The sequence below is a fragment of the Syngnathoides biaculeatus genome, chromosome 16, assembly GCF_019802595.1.
Source record: "Syngnathoides biaculeatus isolate LvHL_M chromosome 16, ASM1980259v1, whole genome shotgun sequence".
NCBI lineage: Eukaryota > Metazoa > Chordata > Actinopteri > Syngnathiformes > Syngnathidae > Syngnathoides > Syngnathoides biaculeatus.
The window spans coordinates 10,622,411-10,646,129 of record NC_084655.1 but is presented as its reverse complement, the minus strand read 5'-3'; the positions used below and the strand labels follow the sequence as shown (position 1 = coordinate 10,646,129).

General features: G+C 43.2%; 2 protein-coding genes across 3 annotated transcripts; both read right to left on the bottom strand.

Moving 5' to 3' along the window:
* Window positions 1-1,143: 1,143 nt before the first annotated feature.
* LOC133514736 (nuclear factor interleukin-3-regulated protein-like) lies at window positions 1,144-10,306 on the bottom strand. Of its 2 annotated transcripts, none has more exons than XM_061846645.1 (3): window positions 9,994-10,306; window positions 5,313-5,402; window positions 1,144-5,168 (listed from the first exon to the last, which is right to left on the bottom strand). In XM_061846645.1, exon 3 carries the CDS (start codon window positions 4,896-4,898, stop codon window positions 3,063-3,065), a length of 1,836 nt encoding a protein of 611 aa, XP_061702629.1. In that variant the 5' UTR covers window positions 4,899-5,168; window positions 5,313-5,402; window positions 9,994-10,306; the 3' UTR covers window positions 1,144-3,062. The 2 variants fall into 2 exon arrangements, with proteins under 2 accessions (XP_061702629.1, XP_061702630.1); XM_061846646.1 differs by lacking the exon at window positions 9,994-10,306 and adding an exon at window positions 9,192-9,864.
* A 5,958-nt stretch (window positions 10,307-16,264) lies between these two features.
* nfil3-6 (nuclear factor, interleukin 3 regulated, member 6) lies at window positions 16,265-18,965 on the bottom strand. The gene is made up of 2 exons (XM_061847331.1): window positions 18,719-18,965; window positions 16,265-18,142 (listed from the first exon to the last, which is right to left on the bottom strand). The coding sequence occupies exon 2, from the start codon at window positions 18,093-18,095 to the stop codon at window positions 16,941-16,943; it is 1,155 nt and encodes a 384-aa protein (XP_061703315.1). The 5' UTR covers window positions 18,096-18,142; window positions 18,719-18,965; the 3' UTR covers window positions 16,265-16,940.
* Window positions 18,966-23,719: the final 4,754 nt, after the last annotated feature.

Below are 23,719 nucleotides of genomic sequence, written 5' to 3'. Positions count from 1 at the left end.
ACAGGCTGTTATTGCTATGCTGACAGTCGCTGCTGGTGCCAAAGATTCTTGAATAGATCCAAATTGTTGCTCACTTCATTGCTCGGCTCTTTTGTGGGCCGGGCTGGGCTGGAAAAAAAGTGCATGTCTACTCTTCAGGAACAACAAATTAGTAAGTAATGCATTCTTATTAGTAGAAATTAGGGGTGGAACTAACACATTAATCACACCTAAGTAATTACAAACAAATTAATTTGCAAAAAAAAAGAATACATTTTGATAGCATTTCATGTTCCATACAATGGGGAACTTTTGTCATTGTGCGATTTCATAGTATGCCGATTAAACTGATGCACACATCAGGCCACGGTTGCCAAAACAGAGATTTTATGTTGCAAGATGGGGCGGTGAATTACAATATTTTAAGAAATGGAAAAATACTGCTTGATAAAAGTGCCACAAACAAACCATTTCAAGGCAATACTGCTCTAAAAAATGTCTCTTTAACTTTAGGCCGGTTTTGGTGATATTTTCAACTAGTTTCTCTAGTGTTTTGTATTGAAATGAAATTAGAAGCATTCTTCCAGAGTGGACAATATTCTTGCCTGCATTAATTATTTGATTTTGTCATCCACTAAAATACATTTGAATTAAACCATGTTGCTTTTTAGGACAAATATTTTTTTCTACAATTAAAATGGTATTAATCCATTTTGATTACAGAGGCTATAATTAATTAGATTATTTTTCTAAATTGAGTGCCACCCTGGTATAAAGACATTTTAATGTTTTTAGGGTTGCAGAGCTTTATTTGCTTTGTAATTTAATGCAATTTTGGAGTAAATACCTGAATCACATCGAAATGATGCAAAATTGCACAAGAATATAGTGGAACCTACTGGAATATGTCAATTCAGAATACGACTCACAAAAATAATCCTCAAAAGTGGTACAAAGCGCCGATTTTAATTTTTGACAACATTCCTTTACTTTTGACTTGAGCACATCTTTGAGACTTTGCTCTTTAAACATAAAATAGAACTAAAAAATAGTATGTGTTTGTGTATTACATGCTTACTAGAATATGGCTGAAGAAAAAAAACCAAAAAAAAACCAAGAACAACTCTGCTCTTCTTCTTTAAATACCAAAATAACATGCAAACATTTGATTGGTTCAACATTCTTTTTATTTATTTTTCGATCTTGAAATGCTCCCGTCTTCATTAGTGTTGTTCCATACATATTCCTTTCTGAAGGAAGCGATGGTAAGACCAGCCAAACCAACTGCCACCCATCTCAAAACACCACTTAATCTGTGCCTGTTTCCTTTTTTTTTTTTGTCCACTCGTCTTTTTCATAAAACCATCAGCAAAACCACAAACCTTACTGATTAATAAACACTGAAAAGGGAGAGGGGCCGGGCAAGGGGGTGTATGAGGAAAATACATGGCATCACAATCAAGAGGGAAAAAAAAACGACACAGTATAGAGAACAGAACAACACTGATGAAAAAAAAAAAAAACAAGGATATAAAACCAATGAAATAAACATTACAGTGTTGTTCTGGGGTGAGGGAACTTTACATTTATACACAAGTGCCAAAAAGCCAAACGTGGTACATATACGTCAGTTTAACTTCGATCCAGTGCAGGCTACACACATACTCAATGAGCAGGCATTTGGGTAAAGGCCAACTTAATGACTTTAAATCTTTATTTGGCAAATTACTCTTTGGCCAAATTTTAACTTTGACATTACAATGTATTCAATGTCAATGAGAGCACTTTTTTTTTTTTTTTTTTTTTAAAGTTTAGCGCATCATATTTTTTTTAATCCCATTCAACAAAATGCCTACTCACAGTTCAAACTCTAAGCCTGCAGTGGATCTTTGTGCTAGGTCTGTACACATTGCGTCTATGTTCCTATGGGCTTTTTATACAGTGATGGGCAAGTGGAGAAGAGGGAAATAAATACATTGGGCCAGTGAACGGTGACAACAGATATGGTTGATAAAGCTCAAATAAACTAAAGGCTTCGAGCCTGCAGCTGGTGAAATCCACCACATATTTAAAGGCTGGTTATAGGTTAAGAAATCCAAACATTTGAATGAGGCGCTCGCCCCAGAAAAAAAAAAAGTAATAATAATAAAGTTCTCCATTCAGTGCTGTTTGGCTCATCAAACTGGACAGCCATTTCTGTGTAAACAGGCAATGAACAAATGATTAATGCTAAAGCATAACAACAAAAAAAGAGGCATTTTGATTTGAGTGGGTCCTGGAGCAACAGCAGACAGTGTGGCTGTACAGTAATTTCTTTCGGATTCCTTTAAGGATGGTCATTTCAAAATCCTTGATCGTTGCAGGTTTGCTGCATTTGCATTCAACGTATTGTAAAATAGATATTTAGAATAGATACATATATTCATATCTCACAGGAATATACAAAACAAGTGCTTAAAAAATAAAGGTGAAACAGATCTTTTGTCAAATAAGGGGGGGGAATATGGATTGCAGAGGTAGGGTCGGGGAAGAGGTATGGAACTCGAACTTTGTAGTATTGATGGTGTTAGAGCGTCTTTGGTCAAGCAAACGCCCCGTGAGCATATTGGCGTTTCATTTCAATTAAGGCATATACAGCCAACCATGCTTGTCTGCAGTCGGATATGCGGTAAATTTATTGTCCTGATAAAGCTCGAGACTGATTGCTTTACATTCATTTTTCACCCAAATCCATTTTGAGTCTCTTTTTTTTACGGTGCGAAATAAATGGCAAATGAAGAAAAGGATGCAGTTCCATTCCTCCTCTCATCTCATAAAAAGTGCTTCTGTTGGTATGGAGAGAATGTAAGAAATGACAAATCTGTACAATATTTACAAGTATGATACAGTCCTACAAGTCAACAAGTCCAGCGTTTTTGGTGACGTTGAGGTGCAGGGTGTAAAACAGCCTTGCTTCATGTCCCAAGGGGATTGGAGGGTGACCTTAGGCAAAGGCATTATGGCAGGATGGTGACGGAGGAGAGAAACTGTCTTTACTACACATATCACTGGAGAATGCTTGGCTGGGATCAATTTGTATTCACCTAATCTCGTCTCTTATTCCGTCGTCCACCTATCTCCTTTTTCCCGTAGTGTTTCCTTGCTTCTTCCCCCTCTGATGCTGCTGCCTCTTTCGTGACGAGGGCTGGGCTCTCTCTCTGAATGTTCTGTTGTGGCGACAGGGACAAATAGGGATGTTGAGGGAGGGGCGGCGACATGGCAGAAGGAGGTGTGGTTGGGGACTCTTGGCCGGAGCAATGACCTCCACTGCTCCCGGAGCTTATGGCCCGATGTTTAAGCCGGAGTTTGTGGGGTAATGCTGTGCCCTTCACCTCCCCCTGGGGGTCCCGGGCTTGGGCCTGAGAGCAGCTCTGGGACGTGGGCTGAGGCGAGGCAGGCTCGTGGATGCTGTTGAGATCTCGGTTGTGATAGTTGTCTGAGCAGGATGGGGAATGAGACTCGTCATCATCAGTCGAGGCTTCTTTGTCAGAGCTCCTTGGATCACTATCAATAGATGACGTGTCTTTACTAGATGAGCTTGATTGGCCTTGGGAGTAAGCGTCATTTGGGAACTCACCCTCATAGGTAAGAACAGGTGGTTCCTCATCTTGGGCACTAACATATGAAGGTGGAGGCTGTTGGTGATACAGATGGGATTGGCTGATTTCTTTCATTTGTTTGTGGATCAATTCTCTGGACCAGTGGGAGTCCTGCTGCTCGTGCAAGGTCTGCGCTGGAGAATGACAACTGTTGTACACTTGCCTTTCTCCATCTTCACTGTGGCTGCCTGAGAGCTCATATGAAGTGGAGTCTAATGCTTTCCTCTCCAGTTGTTTGGTCATCTCAGCAAGAGGCTCTGAGGTGCTCTCCCCAAAGGACTGGGCTTGATGGCTGGCACATGCCTGACTGCTACTTCTGCTCTGCTTCTGCACATTGATGTCTTGGGATCGTGTCAAGCTGTCCACGGGATAAGAGGCACAACTGGAGCCAAAGAGAATGACACTTGTCTGGGTAGCAGGTGGTTGAGGGGCAAGTTGATTATTGATAGAAGCAACAGGCTCCTGATGGGGTTGTTGTTGATGAATGTGTTGCTGCTGTTGCTGGCTGTGATAAGCGGCCTCCATCTGCTGAGGATGCTGCTGGAGCTGGTGATGAGTGGGTACAGATGCCAGACCTCGATGTATGTGAAACATAATCTGGGTGGTAGTGCCATTGGTAATGTCCATCTCTAGCCTGTCACCTTCCTGTTTGATCTCAAAGGGAATTGGCTCTGGGCTGTCTCTGGAGGAGCCATCAGACATGTCAGACAGAGAACCACGTGGTGAGTATTTCACCCGCTGCCTGTGGCCCTCGCTGAGACCAGACTGCTCAGTTTCAGAGGAGTCAGAGTTCATCATCACCTGAGAACTGCTGGAATAACCGCTGGAGTAGTACTGAGAGGATGATGATGACGAGGAACCTCCATTTCCAGTGCTGTTGCTTCCCTCAATTTGCTGACTCTTTTCAATGTAAGAAGCAGTGCTTATAAGGCCAAAGCGCAGTTTTAGCTGGAGCAGCTCTGTCTTGAGCCTCACATTTTCGTCATTCAGTGCGATGACACGGTTCTCCAAAACCATATCATTCAGACGGCGCTTCTCACGGGAGCGTTTGGCTGCCTCATTGTTCTTGCGCCGTTTTTCCCAATAAGAAGCATCTTTCTTCTCATCTGAAATGAATTCGCGTTTTCGCCTGCAGGTCATATTGGGTTTGGGTTTGATGATGCGGCCCATGCGAGATGGTGTCCCTTGGAGAGGGGGAATAGACTCTTCATAACCGGTGAAGGTCTCAAGGCAGTTTATGTTACTTCCTGAGTTTTTGAGGGCTGAAGTCAGATTTTCCATTCTTGTGTGGTGCTAGCCAGTCTGAACGGTAGACTTGAAAAAAACAACAGGTCACAGATATTGGTGATGGAACACCTTTCAAAGCTTCTTGAAGAGCTCGATCTTCAATTTATTCTCAGGTTCAGTTATGACGGGGGGAGCTCAAGTGTCCAAATTAGCCAAGAACACCCAGAACATTTGCAGCTCAACACCAGACACCCTCATTTATCCACTTGTAGCTTTGGGTTCAGTGTCGATGCAGGTATTTCTGACTCCTGATGGAGACAGAATCTGGAATTGAAGAAAACAAAATATGTTGGTTATTGACAAGTGGCTGACACTTTGCCATGATCATGCCACACTGAGCTAAGCAGGGACAGATTTGTCCCACATCTACAGCAAATGTGTAACACTGTTTAAGGTCTGCCAGTCTACCTCAGTGTGTCAGTCTCTCGGGGAATCTTTCTCTCTTTCTCTTTCTTCCTCCTTCTTCGTTTTGTCTGTTGTAGATGTCAATATGAAAAGCTGCAGAAACAAACAAACAAAAAAAAAAAAGCCATCATCGTTTTGGTCAACTCCTTACAGAGTTACATACAGGCAACAAAATGATGACCTGATAAATCCCGCCTACTTTTTTTCTCTTCAGTTTGGATAGTGATCCAAGCCACTATTGCTTTAGCATGTCTGGCAGTCTCCCCTGGCAACCAATGAGAAGTCATTTGACCACAACGTCTGACCTCTGTGCTCTTCTATCGATCTCCTCTGTCTGCAAGCCTGTGACCCTTGATCCTTAGCCTGACATGCTGACTTTTGTGATGCAGTCACTGGGTTTATTACAAAGCTGATGGTCCCATATTTATCTTGTTACCCATGTGAGCTTTTGTAACACTGTATGCAAGAATGGCCTCGGGTGAAACTGCATGAAATGTGTGAACGAGTGCGTTATAGGCTGAAAGCTGAAATGGAAAGTATAAATGCATCAAAAGGAGGAATCAATGGGAGCCATTTTGGATTCTGCAGTAACAGCTCCTCTACCTTAACCAGGCAGAATCCCTCATGTGTAAACACCTGAAAATAGCCACCCCCCATGCATTCAGCCTCAATGTGGCAGCAGTCTTTCCCAAAACAACTCAATGCCAAATCAGTGATGCAGGGAGAGAAGATAAGGCAGACAAAGGCAAGCAGCCAGTGCGGGTCAAGGAAAAAGAAGCCAAGACCAGGGGGCATGAGATTTTGAGGTATTTGTGTATGTCTGTCTGGTGGTGGTGGTGGGGAGCTGGGATGTGAGTCATTGATAAATATAGGTCAAGGGCCCTTGGAGAGAAAGAATGAGGGGCAGAGACAGGATGAACAAATCGTGGTAACATTTGCCAAAACATGGTGGTCGTGTTTTGATGTCTTGTGTGTCAGAGGTAAACACACAAAAAAAAACTAAATGCCAGTGTGTGGTAAATGGGTTTGAGTTAGATTAGCGAGGATTAATATCCACAAAACAACACTTCTCAGAGCAATGAATAGGAATTCCACATTGTTTCCACATCACTTAAGTGGGTGTGAAGCATTGATTTGCACAAATATTCACACAACAGAAGATCAGGTTTACTGGCTCCTGTGAATGTTCTGGCACATCTGCTTTTCTGGGTTACATTTCATTGGCGTTAAACTGTCCGAAAAGTAATCTCGTTATCTAATCTCAACATATCTCAATTGTGTTTTTCAAAACAAACTCACACCATTATGTAACACTTGAAATATTCATAGCCATGATATACATATATTATATACTGTCCACGTTTTATTAATTGAAAAGAATCTTTGGCCTAGAAGCAAGCCTTTCTGTTTTGGACTGGAATTTTTTTTTTTTTGTCTGTTGCGTGGTCCAACGCTTTGAGGTTATCCTCGTGAGCCTTTGACATGTGGCAAGGACTGAGACAGGATGGGAAGAGACACGTTCCACAGCATGTCCCACTGACCCAGAAAGTCTATGTGCCTCCACTGTACAGAATCTAGGTCACCAGAACTGCAGCGAGATGAAGTCCTGAGAGTGGAGCCAGAGATCGAAAAAAGACAAAATTGGGGAGACTGAAAAAAAAAAAAAAAAAAAAAAAAGCACAGAGGAAGCGTGCAGAGTTATACCATGGTGTGCTGTTCACATAGAGGAGGGAGCAAGTGAGCGCAGACAAAGAAATGAATCCAAGCAAGAGAATCGCAACAAAGGATGAGATGGTGGCTCGATAGCGGAAGATAGCTGTGGTGACTGCGACAATGTTGGTATTGCATCAACAGAAGGAATGTGTCACTACAGGCAAAAAAGGGGGCCGTGAATCACGCCAGACCCCCTATAATCAACTTGGTGGAACATAGACAAAAGCAGATGATTAGTTTGTATTTTCAACAAGGAAAGGTCAGTGGGTGACATCACTCATCTTTCCTTCCATTGTTTAGTCTCAGAGTTGTCGATCAAGCTTTTACTTTGTTTTTATCCCTCTTTTGTGACTCTTGTGAACCAGCAAATGAATGCGGGCCTCTATTTGCATGAGTAACTGACATTTATGACACAAATAGATTAGACCAAAGCAAACAGACCTGATCTACTCCTCTAAATACATCACCATGACCTAGATCACTCTATCCTAGTCATCATACACATCACGTGTCATCGCCGGGTCTTTTTGGCACTTGTGGACTCGTAGCACAGGAAAAGAATCCAAGTTGCACTGGTTCACGCAAACCACCGGGCCCAAACCGCACGCGTCTAAATGTGGTAACGCGTACTGGAAACAGTGGCTTGAGTTCAGCCCTTGCACGTGTTCTGAGGGGCATTTCAGGAAATAGGAGCAGGCTTAAAATAAAAGGCACATGCTTCAAAAGAAGGGGAATGATGAAACAATCCCCTCTTCCTAAAGAGGAGGGGGCTCAGTGCATGGCACGTGGTGTGAAGTTAAGGGTCCATTACATGGGTGGGGTCTGCGTGAATTCCAAATCTAGGTGCAGACTTTATCTGCTCCCCCCCACCCCCCTGAAAAAAAGGAAAAAAAAACCACGGAGAGATGGGGCGGGGGTTAAAAATCTGAAAGCTTGCCAGCAAGGTGGAGTCCTATCGAAACTGGATCCTTGTTCCAAGAACAGAGAGCCATATCAGCCCTCTCTCTCTGGAAAAGGAAAAAAGCCAAGTGACTCAGTCCATGTGTTTCGCCAGTCACATGTGCTTCCTTGGCCTACTAAACGCTGCAATTCGCCTGTGCTTGCAGCAACAACCGCAGCGCAATAACAAAGCACAACACTCACCTTTTATCATCTCACATGTGCTCGGAAACAGGGACAATAAACTTGCCTCAGACATTCTGATGTGGCGTGATCTGTTAATGCTGACAACAAACATCAATCTTACTGGGTTTCATGTAAATGCAGTCAACTTTTTGGTAAATGTTGGACTTTTTGCGTGGCGTCATGTGGGACTTCTGAACTACATTTGCATTAGTGTTGTCAGGGCTAACGAAGAGTCTATTGTGGTACGGCGGGTCTGCATTAGCATGCCTTGGTTTTGCGCCTCACCTCACTGCCGACCCCTCCCACAGGAGTGATGTGACCTACATTACATGGCTGGCGTGGGGACCCACTGTACGCCACCCAATTGGCAGTGGCCGTGCCACAGAATACAGAGGCAGACGAGCACGGACCATCGGTTTGCACCCGTTGCATAAGAAGCACATTTAAAAACAATTGTAATTGTCATTCATTTCATCATGCATCTCTGTCATGAAATGTGCAGATTTCTAATTGCTAACATTGGTTCACATGTGTACTAATTTTCAGACAAACTTGTACCCATTTAGCTGTGAATTCCAGATCAAGAGAATTTTAATCTGTACAGTATATTCTGTATCCTATAATGTTGGAGGAAGAGAATTCTAATAGCAGCAAGGGCATGTGGGGTAACAATATAGACACGTGCGATGTACTTCACTTAATAATAATATGAAAAACAACACGATGCTACTATTGTAAGAACAATGTTCACTTTTTACCTTTTTGATTCCCTCTTAAATTTCAAGGCGTGGTTAAAATTTTACTTTCTATTCCTCCATCATTAGTAGTAACGCATTGTGGTAAGATTTCAGCCGGCGTGCCTTCTTTGTTGTACTGTCAGCCAATTCGCATGCGTGCAAATATAGCTGGCTCCTCAGTATATCTAAGGCAGAAGCATGCATACAAAAGGAAACGTTTACTGTACACTTCCGTACAAATAAACGTGGCACGACGCGACCATCAATGACAGTGACCCACATTCGATCCAGATGTTGCACATCTCACCTTTGCAGGAGCTGCAGTCACCAAACCGGGTTAACTTCACCGTAAGACCTTCTGTCTATTTTGGGGCTCGGGTGCGGCGGGGAATCCCATTTTAAATAAGAAGAAGGGAGAACCCAAAAGCGAAACCGAAGCACTCGTGGCTCGATCGTGAGTGACTTTGCGCTTCCCGGTTTGTGTTTGAGGCTTCTTGGGCGGCGACTGAAGAGTTAAACCGGAGGACTGCACAGCCGCGTTAACCTTTCCAAAGAGCAGCTACACGTGACAAGGAGAAGTGTGCACCGAGCCCACGGCACTGATCCACTTGCCCGCTGCAACCGACTAGCCTACTAACCCAAAACAAGTCCCAATTGGTTGCTTCTCAGACTGCATCAGAGAACATTTTAATAATAATGATATTTATTCGCCTCGTAAAATTACTATTGTTTTTATATTATTATTACTATACTAGTGCTTGCAGCGCCATATATTTAAACTGTGCACTATACATGCACACGTGTGTTGTGGTTGTAGGTGTAGAGGCAAAATAAAAATCAGGATCGAACCAATGATAGATTCACCCCCCTCAAGAAAAATAAATAAATTTATAAACAACAAACAAGGAGAACAACAAACAAATAAATATCAAAACAACAACAACTGCACTTTACTGCAGCTCTATTCTCTCAGACAGAGACCAACGTATAATTGACATTGAGAACATTGCTACCCAAGGTCCGAAGAAGCACCCGCCACCCCTCCCTCGACAAACATTTTATCCAAACACCCGGTGTGCTGGAGAAATGATTGAAAATAATCAACTCACCCAGTTGCCCGGATTGTATTATCCACAGCGGGGAGCAGTCCGTGTGGTGTCGCCAGTCGTCTCACACTCCTGAGCTGCGCATAGCATCCGCCACTTTGCAAAACTCCAGCTCTCCGTTCAGTGCAGGTAGGAGTAGTGTGAAGACAGCGGATCTTGTTTTTAGTGCCTTGCTCATGTCATGTTTGCTCCAATTCCTCCCTCTCTCTATTTCCCCTTCTCTCTCAGTGCCTAAATGTATGTTAGTAGGTCAGTTGTTGCATAACAGGAGGCTTTGGGTGCCTAGTCACGTTTTTTGTTTCTCTCCGAGTTCTGCCCCCTTCCCTCCCCTCTCTCCGTGCCTTCGAATCCTATTGCACGAGGCATGAAAAGGGCGGGGCGGGAGGGTGTAAGAGGCGGGGCTACAGCCTTCAAACAGGATCATTGCAGATTGTGTGATAGCCTCAATCAGGTGAGAAACATCCTCGTGCTTGTGAATAGAACGAGGAGGATGGGGAAAAGGTCTGGAAGCAAAGAGAAAGCAGAGAAATGGAGACAATTCATCTCCAAAGCCATAATAACATTTATTTTAACAACCATTAAAACCTCATTTCAATTGGCTCCAGCAATAGATTTTTTTTTTTGTTTTTTTTGGGATCACCAAATTAAGAGTTTATGAATAGATTCGCACGAGGCCATTTAAAGAGTGCCGGACTTGAATGTGATTCCGCCTCCCCCCTGTGCGCTCACCCCCGCTGCTTAATTTACCCACGGTCATACCGCTCCTAAGCATTCATGCGTTGACCTGCTTACATGTGACATAACTGCAGCGATGGTGAGCCCACAGGGCCAGCAAGGCCTCCCCCCACCCCCATTTTTTAACTGGTGTAAACACTCTCAGCAACACGCACTTACATTTACAAAGTAAATTCTGATACGTCCATCGTACAATTGGATGAGATTATTCCCAAATGTCAATTACCTCTGTTTCACAGGATTATTCTTGGTTGCACTGCTCCCAAAACATGTATGTAGGTGTTCAATTATTATTGTTTTTTGGTCCAATGACATTTCAGCCTGGATTTTCTGCCATGTTTTTGCAACGAGCCTTGAGTCAAATTAGTCAATTTAAACTTTAGCAGTTTTATACAATCAGATTTCTAATCCATCAGAGGTGGCAGTTTACAGTCCTGAGATGATGTCAGTATTTTTCCATCCTCTGATTGGTCGGTCAGTGGATAACTTTGACTAGCAAAACATCATATAATAATAATAATAATAATCAGCATCTGTTGGGAGTATGATGCATTTCAATCAAATGTTTTTTTTTCATTTTATTGCATAAATTGTGGTATGATTGTGAGTGCGACTGTGGTCTGTCTCTATGTGTCCTGCGATTGGCTGGCAACCACTTCACAGTGTACCCTGGCTCCTGCCCGATGACAGCCGAGATAGCCTCCAGCACTCCCGTGACCCTCGTGAGGATAAGCGGCTCAGAAAATGCATGGATGGATATACACAAGGTGTGAATATGGGTGTGACTTGTTTGTTTATATGTGCCCTGCGATTGGCTGGGGACCAGTTACGGGCGTACCTTGCTCTCTCCCAGAGTCAGCTGGGATAGGCTCCAGCTTGCCCGCAACCCTAGTGAGGATAAGCGGTATGGAAACGTAATTAATGGAGCTCTTGAGAGTCCTGACCTCAATGTCATCAACTTTTGGCATGAACTAGGTTTAAAATGGTCCCAAGAATGAAAAAAAGGGGAGCTTGTCACAGTGAAAAGTGACATAATAATGAATTAAATAATAATGATAATAATCAGTGGCAGTCACTGCCTTTTGTGCGGGCAGTGTGGGATCGATTTCCGCTCAGTGATGGTGTCGATATCTGCCCTGCGACTGACTGGCAACCAGTTCAGGGTGCAGTCTGCCTTTCGCCCAAAGCTAACTGGGATAGACTCCAGCTTTCCCGCAACCCTTGTAAGGGTAAGCGGCTTGGATAATGACATGACATAATAATAATTATTTGGAGACTCTAATTTTCCCTTTGGTGTGATTTTGAGCGTGACTGTTGTCTGTTTATATGTGCCCTGCGATTGGCTGGCGACCTATTCAGGGTGTACTCTGCCGCCTGCCCGATGACAGCTGGGACTCGCTCCAGCACTCCCACGACCCTTGTTAGGATCAGCTGCTCAGAAGTCAGATGGATGGATAGTAATAGGCTCCTACATGACCCAGGCTCCAGCAAACAGCCATCAAAACATAACCTCTTCCCTTGCAAGTGTTGCACCTGGGAGAGGTAACATTAATTTAAAATTCCATAGCAAAAACTGTTCCAAGGTTAATCGAAGCAGGCCCGGCACAGTCCGTGTTCTCCCTTGTGTTCATCTTCCGCTACATCGTGTTAAATCAGCCAGCTGCTATTGAAGCACATGTTGTGATTTAAGATACTGGCAGGCTCGAAGTGTGGAAATCCCTCACACAAAGAGCCTCAAACTCTTTTCTGATGGTGCAACAGCTCCATTTTGTGTCACTGAGGAGTTGAAATTTGAGGCATCCCAAATAGTTGAGCGGCTATCAAACACGACTGCGTCGTGGGGGGGGGGGGGGGGGTGAGCGCAGGGTGCTGGGTTGAGACCAAACCGGTTTGGGAGCACAGGCCGTATTTGGACTGGCCAATATGAGAGCCTTTCTTTGCATGCCAGTCGGTCTCCTCTGTTCGTTGTTAATGTGTGATTAATTATACTTTATAGCTATGTGCATCTGAACTTTTGATTGTAGGCTTTGCTTCAGCAATTGTTTTACACTTTTCAAGTAAAATAAAAGTGCGGTAGAGATTGAGATTAAGTGATTTTGCTTCCTTCCCTTCCTCTTAATTCCTCATTGACTGACAAATAAATCTAAATATGTTTCAGTGAGTCTCAGTAAGTTCTTACAAGACTAAGCAGATTTTTAAAGCATTCATATTTATGTCGCATGTATAGAGTTGTGTCATCCTTAACTCAGACCCGGTTTAGAATTGGGCACAGGTCTAATACCATTTAAGCCACAAAACAGGAAGATGTTATAGCTTTGATTGCAGTGATGAAAGCTGTACGACGGTGCCCCTTTTGGGATGGACAAGGAGACGCATCCTCTTCCAGGTGAAATATTTGAACTCGGACGATCATTGATCTGTTTGAAAGAGTGTCGGAACCAAGTAATGTTGCTACCTGAAGCTGTCCCCCCCGTGACTTAGTAGGTCAAGTTCCAATTTAAAAAAAGCCAAGAGCTGACACATCCACCCTAAGTGTCGCAGAGGCAGATACCGTATAGCTCGCTCGGAATGCATAAAAACCGGGGCGAGGAAAGATGCAGTCCAACTCTTGCATTTTGTGTACCCCTCCTCCTGTTCAACATCACGGCGGGACATGACGCTATCTGAGTTAGTTACAATTCTACTCAATCAATTCCACCATCTTCTCTTTGTACATAAGAAAAAAAAAATGCTTCTCTCATAGCCTAGTTCACATTTATATAACTTTTTGACGTCATTGATTTTCTTTTATTCTGAATGAAGTCCTAATCAATGTTAAAGCTGCAGTGAGTCAGAACTTGGGCTATCACAATGAATGTCTGTAAATTTGTTGTCTTCTTCAGTCCGCTTTGCTTCAAACTGAACCACATGAAGTTTTTGTTCAGTTTCCAAAACAACAATGGTGGCGACATTATAACTTTTCTAGAATGTTTTTTTTTACCTGTATAAGACATGGAATGATCCATGGAAAATATTTTACTGCATAAGACATGGGAGTACCTTTTGTTTTTATACTATAACTGGAAACTTGAGAACAAGCTGGCTCCTGTTTTACACTTTTGCCTCACGGATTCGAGGTTTAACATTTTTACACTTGGCTTTCCTAAGTGGAGTTTGCATGTTTTCCCCATTTTTCCTGGGCTTTTCTCAGGGTAGCTTCCAGCTTCCTCTCACCCAGCCCAAAATCGGAACTACGGTCCATATCGACTCAAAATTGCCCTGCGATTGGTGTCATTCAAGGTCTACCCGACCCGTGGCCAGAAATCCAGCTGAAATAGGCTCCAGCTCACCCGTGACCTTAATGAGGACCATCGCCACAGAAAATGGATGCATCGGCTCACCTGGGAAATGAGTTATAAAAACTGTCTGAAATTTCTCTCGAGGTATCAAAATAAACAGGAGAAACATCAAATGCAAAAAACAAAAGATCCCCAAGAAGTGTCAAAATCAACCATTCATTTATTTTAACATCCATTCAGCCATCCATCAATTTTTTGAGCCGCTTATCCTCATGAGGGTCGCAGGGATTCTGGAGCCTATCCCAGCTCTCGAGGGGCAGGAAGCAAGGTACACCCTTAACTGATTGCCAGCCAAGTGCAGGACACATAGAGATAAACAGCCGTACTTAGAATTAGACCTAGGGTCAATTTAGAGTGTATTTTAAGTTCTAGATTTGTAAAAATGAGGTATACACCAAAAATTTTTTTTTTTTAAATTTCATCACTCTAAAAATAATCTCTAGCCGTTGTGTGAACACACAAGGTGTTCTGTGTAGAAGTTTACAAATGAGAAAACAATCTCCATTTATAAGCCTGACCAAAAGTGGCAAATCAAAGAGTATTACCTTCACCACGTCCCCACCACCCCCGCCCCAAAAAAATTGTGCATGTTTACATTTGCAAGTGGAAAAGGGATCCTCTGAAGCGCAACTCTTTGTTTCCCTCCATGGATGAAGGAGGTAAATATCAGTGACGGAGCCAAAGCATGGGCTGCGAACATGGCTGCCCCTCCCCCATGAAAAAAAAACACATTCTCTACATCATTCCTTTCTTTTTGCACCCCATCCTTATCCCCACCCTAGCAGCCCCCCCCCAGCTCTGTCTGCAAGCGTTCCCATGGCAACTGTCGCACTGCCTGCCTAGCAACAGGCTTTATCCTTTCACCGAAAAAGGATGGTGGTGGGGGCAACAGATTGGGGGAAAGAGGGGGATGTGAGAGTTACGTAGATGTGAGTCGTAACATATTGCAGTCGCTTCATTAAATCACATTCCTTTCTCCATCCCGCTCCACACTTGCTGCATCCGTCACGTCTCGGCCTTTTAACCTTTACATTCCACCACAACGTTTTTGACAGTTTATATTCAGAGAAAATGTAGCACAATTTTCAAATGTATCCAAATTGTGGACATGATTGCATCCATATTCAGGAAGTCATGTGCCCTGTGATGGTTCGGTGACCAGTCGAAGGTGCGTCCTGCCTCTCTCCCTTAAGTGCATTGGGATGGACTTCATCTCAGGTCCATCCGCGACCCGAGTCAACATAACCCTGACAGAAAGTGAATGAATAATTAGATGTACTTTATTTGCTTTCAAAACACTGATATGGATGATATATGACACAGTCAATAAGTAAAGAGAATAAAATGATTCCGATTGTTAAGATAAAACACTACTTAAACACATTTCTTATTGCCTTCCTGCATTTACTTGACCTTTTGTGTGAATATAATCAAACGACTAAAAATACACATTCAATGCTGCTAAATTTAACTCATCACCACGCCAACTAACTTGGTAATATAAGAACAAAAGGATGGGAGTCTCCTGAGTGAGCGGCATCATGAAAACGATTTACAGTAAAATACACAGTAACCCTCCATACTATTGTCTTTGCTGCCCCCTGCTGGACAGTTAGGCTAAAAAGCAGTTTTCAATTAACCAGAGTACCCAAAGAAAACCTGCGTAGGCACAGAGAGAAGATGCAGGCGAGGCTGGACTTGAACCCAGGTCTTTAGACCTTGAGGTCCTAGGAAGGAGCTGTGCTAACCAGTCGTCCAACCAGGAAACGATCAGAGCCGTTTGACTTTGTTGCTGCATGTGTGATGTGTGGCTCGGTAGCAGCTCCATAAAATTGTCAATTTTCTGTTAGGCTGTGATTGCAATTTCCTACGTGCAACGTCTTTTTCACGATTTTAGACTGGGGCATGCAGCCGAGGAGAACTCATGCAAGTTGAGGTACTGTGAGACGGATCAATGTTACAACTTGCTTCTGCCATAAACACAAAGAAAACTTTGGATGCACTTGATCAACAAAAGTCCTGAAAATTATAATCAAATTTTCGTGACTCTGTCAAATATTTATTTCAGTTGAAATCATAATATACATAATACACCATTCAAGCTCTGCATGAACACAGAAGTAGACAAAAGACAAAAAACAAAACAGTAACAGTGCCCTACTAGAGACTTTGCTTGAAAGGAAACAGAGTGTTGATAAATATTTGTGAGTACTGAGTTTTACTTGTTGACGTCGATTCTGTCTGCACCTAAACCGTTCTACCTACTAAATGTTCATGATTAAATCTCACGTGCTTCAACAGCGCAAAACTTTTGGAATCCTATGAAGTCAGAACTACAAACTTTTGCACTTCTCATATGTCAAAATGCCTGCTGAAAATGTTCCATGTTGTCTTTAGTTGTTCACAGTGCATTGGAATACAGAAATTAATGAACAGTGAACCCCCGCATATTCGTGGTTCATTTTTTTTTTTGTGGGGGGGGGGGGGGAATGTCATCCTCATTATTTCCTGAAAGAAATCACCGATTTAGTGTTTTTATGATCAGGGCCAAGCTATTTAAGTATGACTTTACTGCCATCTTGTAGCATCGACAAGGCAATAATACAAATTTTTGGGAGGCCGTCAATTAATATAATTTCCCCATTTGCCTTCCCTAAACCACTGTGAATAATGGAGGAACACTGTACACCTGACACGAGTAGGACGCTCCGTGCCAGGGGCGTGCAAACTAAACAGCAGACTACGAGAAATATATATAGACATTTATTACAAAAAATACATTATTTGAAAAAAAAAAAAATCATCACATTGTTAGAGGTTTCAGGTCGGCGAGTAAAACACCCTCTTTGGGCAACTTCTTATTGGGAAAGATAGTTCTCAGTTGACGTTAGCCATGAGCTGCTCTGTGAAAAGTTTCTTCAGCTGAGCCACCTCCTTGCTCAAAGAGCTGAGCTGAGACTTCAGGTAGTGGTTCTCGTGCTGATACTTGACTTCAGTGTGCCCTTGAGCAGCAGGCTGCATGTTGTAGTTTGAGGGCGAGGTGGCGTAGTGGGGTGACTGTCTCCCCCTCCTGGGCGCATCACCCTGCAGAGGAAGCCACAGGCCCGAGTGGCCCTCTCCCGGATCTCCGCCAATCAGTTCTTGGACTTTTGGGCTCTCTCGGGGACCCTCCGCTGCAGGAGGCGCCGGGCTGCGTCGAGTGGTGTTGGCATCGCCTGCAGCGTCGCCCGGTTCACCGTTACCGGGGGTCTTGAATCGCAGCTTATGGGGGAGGTTCTTCATAGCCTCAGCTTGGTCCACCTTCGTGTGGTGGGCGTCGGCGGGGGAGTGGTAGATGTCCATCTCCTCTGCTCTGTGTGGCGAGGATTTGCCGTGGTCGCTTAGCCGGTCTTCAAAGTAGACTGGGCTGCCCACGCTGGAGCCACCTGGAGTGGAGAACCCCGAGTCTTCTGACAGGTTGCCACCATCTCTGGAGCCCCGTCCGCTCGGCGGACCCGTCTGGTTGTTGGCGTGTGGGGATGAGGTGTTGAGGAGATAATAGTGGGGAGTCGCGCTGGGAGGAGTGTGAGGAGGAGGAGGCGCGGAGAGGGGCAGGATGGACGCCGTGGACGGGTCTTTCACCAAACCAAATCGGAACTTGAGAGCCAAGAGCTCGGCCCGGAGGCGAGTGTTCTCCTCCAGCAGGGCCAGAACGCGACTCTCCAAAACCATGTCGTTCACACGGCGCTTTTCTCGCGAGCGCTTGGCTGCCTCATTGTTCTTTTTTCTCTTGTCCCAGTAGCCTTCGTCCTTCTTTTCGAGCGGGATGAACTCGCGCTTACGCCGAATGCTGGACGAGGGACTTTCTTTGCGCTTGACGGCGGTGCTGCGACCCAGCAGGGAGCGGGCCAACAGGTTGCTGGAGGTTAGGACCGACATGGTATCATCGGGAAAGGAAAGAGGTCCTCCCGCTCCTTCTCCTGGGGACTCCAGGGAGTGGAGCCTTGCTCCATCCTGCTGCACCCTCATCTCTTGGGACGCCTCCTCAAACATTGAGAATGGACCACCGAGTTGGAGTCAAACTGCAACAACAGTGCGACCTAGTGGCGAGGGAGACACAACGGAGGGATTTAATGGTTACGCAAGAGCCATTACGACACAAAATTACGTAAGCCTATTACACTACTGCTGTGAAACTGTACCTTCATATGTGATCAATATGGAGGAACTCCTAATGGTAACCCTGTCAACTGCAACTCTGACATCGGACTTTTGAATGCTATACTGAATGAAAAAATCTTGCAGGACGTTGACCTACATTTGGATTTTGCTTAACCCATAAACACAATACTTTTGTACAGCGTTCTCTTAGCTGCATAGCGCAGCGCTCTTTAAATAGATTTCAATCCCGGCCTTCCGCCAACAGCTCGACCGACCCACTTGTGACAAGAACACGCCGATCTGAGACGACGGTCCAGTATTTCACCTCGCTCCAAAGCGGCATGCCCGACATGTTAACGCGCTACCGTATTTTGGACTGACAAATATGCACCCCCTACTTCCCCTCACAGGTACAATAGGAATTGAACTAGAGACTTCTGTCCACAAAAACAATCACTCAAATAAAAGTGGAAATTAAAAGGCATCACAATGACTATAAATGGAAATAGTTGTACCTGTGATGGAACTTCGGGAAGATGCGCACTCGATGGCTGCAGATGCGCTCTGCTGTCTTGTTTCACTTAAAATGAGATCAGCCGCGCTGTTCGTCGCTCTGCTCCACTTGGAAGGGCACGGCCCCTTATTTGTAAAGCGGAGTTCAGCTCGGGACGGTCTCTATCCTCGCACGAACCGTGTCGGGCCCCCGTTTTGCGTGTAAATTGGACTCTGGGGCCGCCTCCCGAGTGACCGCTCACATAAGCCCTCCCCATGCGCACCCCCCTTCCCCTCCCGCCCCGTGCGGAAGGAAAGCTCCCGACAGTTTGCCGCAAATAGCAGATGCCGTCGTCATCTGACCTCATCGGCTCCACCCCCCCCCCCTCGCTCGTGGGTAGTCGCGTCATAATGAGGCAATGTTACGACACTCACTGCAATACACTGCAGCAGCATTCTATAGATCAATGAAAAAAAAAAAAATCCCTGCTCAATATGCCCAACATTAGAGTGACCACAAACAACGGGTCTGAGGACAGATCAGAATTGAACGAGAATTCACACAGTAAAATTCTTTGAGTTTTGTAATAAGTTATTAATATTATTTTATAGTGTAATTTGCTATGTCCTACTCAATCCTCAACGGCTATAGCCTCCCTTTGATGATATTTTTTTAGTTGCACAACCCCGCGACAGACACTCAGGCACCTAAAAACATATTTCAAATGACTCCTTTATATATCGAGAGAAAGTTACATTTCATTGGAAAACACTCACATATCTTGTAATACACCAGGGGCGTTGCTAGGTCGATTTGGAGGGGTGATGAGGGGGGATATTTTGGGAGGACTACAAAATCTTTTGGAGTCTTAAGATTTATTTTTTTTTTTTTTTGGGGGGGGGGGCTTAGACACTAAAAGACACCACTGTTAAACACTGGTTGCAGTCAAATGGTCGCAAGTTAAAGGGTTACAAATCAATGCTGTTAGTTTTTGCTCAAGAAGTTGAGCTTTGCTGCTCCGATAAATTGTCAAAAAACAAAAACAAACCACAAACAAAGCCATGTAATAAAGAAGGAAAACTTTGCAATTATATTGGTGTCATTTATGATGAGTCATTTGCTGCTCTTCCTCTGGCTAAAAAGTTTTCGTAGCTGGGTTGTAGTACAGAACACGTCATAATTGGAGATAAGTAGTGCTTCGGTGACAAACGCCTCAACTAAGCTGTGTTCATTGTGAAAGTGTTCTTTTAGGAGACAATTAACCCTACTGACGTTATCATTTCGCATAAACCACTCGAACACATTTAACGTAATGGTGAGCTACGCCTCCCCCCCTCGTGAGGATAAGCGGCTCAGAAAATGGAAGGATGGATAGTGAGGTACTTTTGTAGTGTTTGTCCACCTCAAAAACTCAAATGACAGCAGCCAGCTTTACAGTCACACTACAGTAGCTCCTCCTTGTTTGTATCATGACTTGTCATAGCCTTGTAGGAGGAGATTTTAAATTAATGATTATTTTAAAAGGGTGTGCCTTTTTGTTCCAAGAGTTGCATCTCTCGGCACAATTAAAGGAAAGTCAGCTGTGTCAAATGCAGGGAAAAAAGGGTTTTGGTTTTCTTTGCCCCCGAAGCCTTTTGTACATTTAATTTATATTTCTCCTACTGGAATTTTGTATTTGAAAAAAAAAAAAAAAAAAGAAAAAAAAGAAACTAAACTAAACTAAAACGTTTATAGCTAGATGATAAAAAACAGATTATGTTTAAAGCCACTTAAGTTTTTTTTTTCCAGTAATCTCTTGATATGTGCTACTTGTTACAGGCTGTCTGGAATTTATACAAAATCTTGCCGCAAGATATCTTATGTAACACCAGTCAGGCACACAATTTATGGGCAGATAAATTGTCATTATTTTTTGTTTGTCTCTTGTAGTAAATGAATGTCTCCTATGTTTTTGTTGTTAATTATTATGTCATACATGGGGATATTAGAGCAACAACAAAAAAAAGAAGAAAAAACACAAAGATTTATTATCGTAAGCCCAAGTTCCAAAGACAAATCACATTTGTAATTTATGTAAAAAGTGGAACAAGTGAGAAGGAAGAAGAAGAAAGAATGTGTAAAAAGGTAAAATAAGACAAAAACAGCATTCCAAAGTAAAGAAAACCAAGAAATGTATGCAAGCAAGCATTGGACCAATTTGAATTGTGGTAATTTCATCCAGCCTACGTGTGTAAATGTTCATCTGGACCGGACTGCAAGTGATTTACTCACATCAATTTAGAAAGCTGGTTCTTTATAGGAAAGTACAAATGTCGAAAGGGGATTTCCATTTTAGAAATGACTGCATGGATAATAAGAAAACTGACAAAACTACAAATGAAGACTTCAAGTCATTATGCTGCCTCAGTATTGTAATCAGAAGAATAATTATTTTTCACTGCTTTGTCAGGGAAATCCCGTCAGTTCTGAAAACCAACAGGAGGTCTAGGAAATCCTGAGGATCAGTGAAAACCAATGCTGTAAAAAAGTTAAGGGGGGGCTTGTAAGGCTCATTTTCAAACCCAAATTGTACCTTTCGACAATCTCTGTAATGTACTAAAAATGACTGAAGTGCTCGCTTGCATTATTTCAGCATTAAATGCATACAGCAGTGTTTTCTCGAGAAAGGAAAAAAAAATCTTCAGGTCATGGTGGCGGTTTGGTTTATGCAACAGGAAGTCAGTTACATCACAGATCTGTTTTTTTGCCTTACGAAATAAATGTAACACTTCTACATTTGCAAGTGGCATTGCATCAGGCTTTCTTTGGAAATGGGTGGTGAAACGTTGCCTGATTGCATGCCATTCTCGAAACTTTGCCAGCGGGGACTTCAGCATCATTTGGAGAAACAAGACCCGGAAAAATTCAGTCGTTTTTGACTATTTCAACACAGTTTTTATCAAGAATCATGATGAGGTTTTATTTCATCATGTTTACTTGATTGTTGCTTGTAATGTTTTTCGAACACATCAGTGCGAGAAGTGACAAGGTAGTCTGGAGTAAACTCAAGTCAGTGAACCTGGTAAGAAAACAAACCTACAGACTGAAAATACATGCCGCCCCCAAAAATTTACAAGAATGCTGTTAGCGGACTTCCTTTAAGTCGTAAACTGAAAGCTGCGGTTTAAACAAATGAAAGCAAAAGACAGCGTGGCAAGGCCGCAATTAGTTGGTACATGTACATTATGTTTCATACTGCTATGACAGAAAAAAAAAACAGCAATGAGATTTTTAAAAATATTTTCCACAAATAATATATTGTGCAAATCATGATCATGTCAAACATGCCAAATTTAAACCAACATTTAGGAATTTGGATTGTCCAACTGTACATGAGTTTCAAGGTTCACTTTGGACAGTTGCAGTATTACCCCCAAGTCTCCGTGGTAAGTCTCCGTGGTAACAATTAATCAACAACTCTGCATTTATGTAAAGACAAAGGAATGGCGCTAAGAAAAAAACTGTCAAAGAGAAAATTCTACCTCCTTTACTTAACAAAGTACAACATATTTGTTTGACGATGATTTGAGATCTGACAAAGCTAAACTCATGCTGCAGAATGAGGCTCACATTATGTAAACAATAATTGTTCAGTCCTTTTATTATTCCCCACTTCTTATCAAAACAGAGATAGTACATTTGTTGTGTCACAAAAAGTTCCACTTGTCATTTTTTCACAAAACAAACCAAAACACAAAAGATAAACCATGTGTAAATGAATTTGGCAGATGCTTGCTTGGTGTGACATATTTCCATTGTAATATTAACGCAGCACATTTTCCACAGAGATTAGCTGACTTTTCTTTTCAATTTAAAACGATTCCTTGGTGTTTCCATAACATGTGTGGGACAGGCTTTTGTCAAAATATCCGAAAGATGATATTACATTTTTCAAAATTCAAACAGCCCTCTCTTGTGAAACTTATTGTTCAGCCCACCCTTTGTATTAACGTGGCAGTGGAGAGAAAATATTTGCTCATCATGACGACGAGTAGTGCCAGCTTTTGAGGCAGTTGCATATTGTGAGCAGAGTGTAAACAAGCCAGTCCGACAACCAACGTGCACACGAGCCCCCGCAAAGACACCATTGATTGTATTTTCCCTCGCGCAGTCAGCACTTCATCACCAAGCCTCAGAACTATCCTTGTCAATTGCGACGTGGATCTGTCTATGCGGCACACGCAGTAAACAGATTGCCAAACACACTAACGCCCAAACAACCACCTCATTGTGGACGTTAACAAGCAAAGCCATCAGAAATGGCCCGTTGACAAACTCTAATTTGTGTGTCCAACAAAACTCAACGCAGCTTTGTTTCCCTTTCGCCTTTGACATAGTGTTGCAGACAGTGAAAGTTGGTGGATGAAGAGTGAAAAATCCACAACAGCTCACTCACAGACATATTTCCAGTAATTGGCACCTCTGAATTTTTTTCTAATTAGTTGTTTAATTCGACATTTGATGGCAGGGCAGGGACTCCAGAGACAAAACTATCTGTATGCAAGCAATTAAAAAGTCAATTATCTGTAACATTCCCCATAAAACATAATGTGTTTTCTTTTCTATCGTATATTTGTGGGTGGAGCAGTAATTATATTGTACTCATCTTCATTCAAAGCAGTCTTTCCTCAGTAGCCCTGGGCAACAAGTGTGTTACACAAGCCATAAACCAGACAGCGAGAGAGCTAAAAGCAGCAAATTCCCTCTGCAAAAACAGCCAGTGAGGCGCAAACACATTTAGAACTTGGTGATGCTTGCTGAAGTTGAGAGGCAGGGGCACAATGCATCGAGCGCCCCCGCAGGAGCCCATTTCTACCCCAAAATAGTCTTTCGAAAAGGGCATGGGGGTTGCTGACATGGTTAGCCCATCACAGGAAGAAGGTCAGCGCCATTAATCACTTTCAAGTCACTGCCACCGGTACGAAGTGTTCCTGACCGACTGCTGCAATATGTCTCGTCCGTGTACCTCTTCTGGTTTCGCACT

Bases quoted from the DNA above. Each gene is read 5' to 3' on its own strand.
- nfil3-6 (XM_061847331.1), bottom strand. From the start codon at position 18,095: ATGTTTGAGGAGGCGTCCCAAGAGATGAGGGTGCAGCAGGATGGAGCA.
- LOC133514736 (XM_061846645.1), bottom strand. From the start codon at position 4,898: ATGGAAAATCTGACTTCAGCCCTCAAAAACTCAGGAAGTAACATAAAC.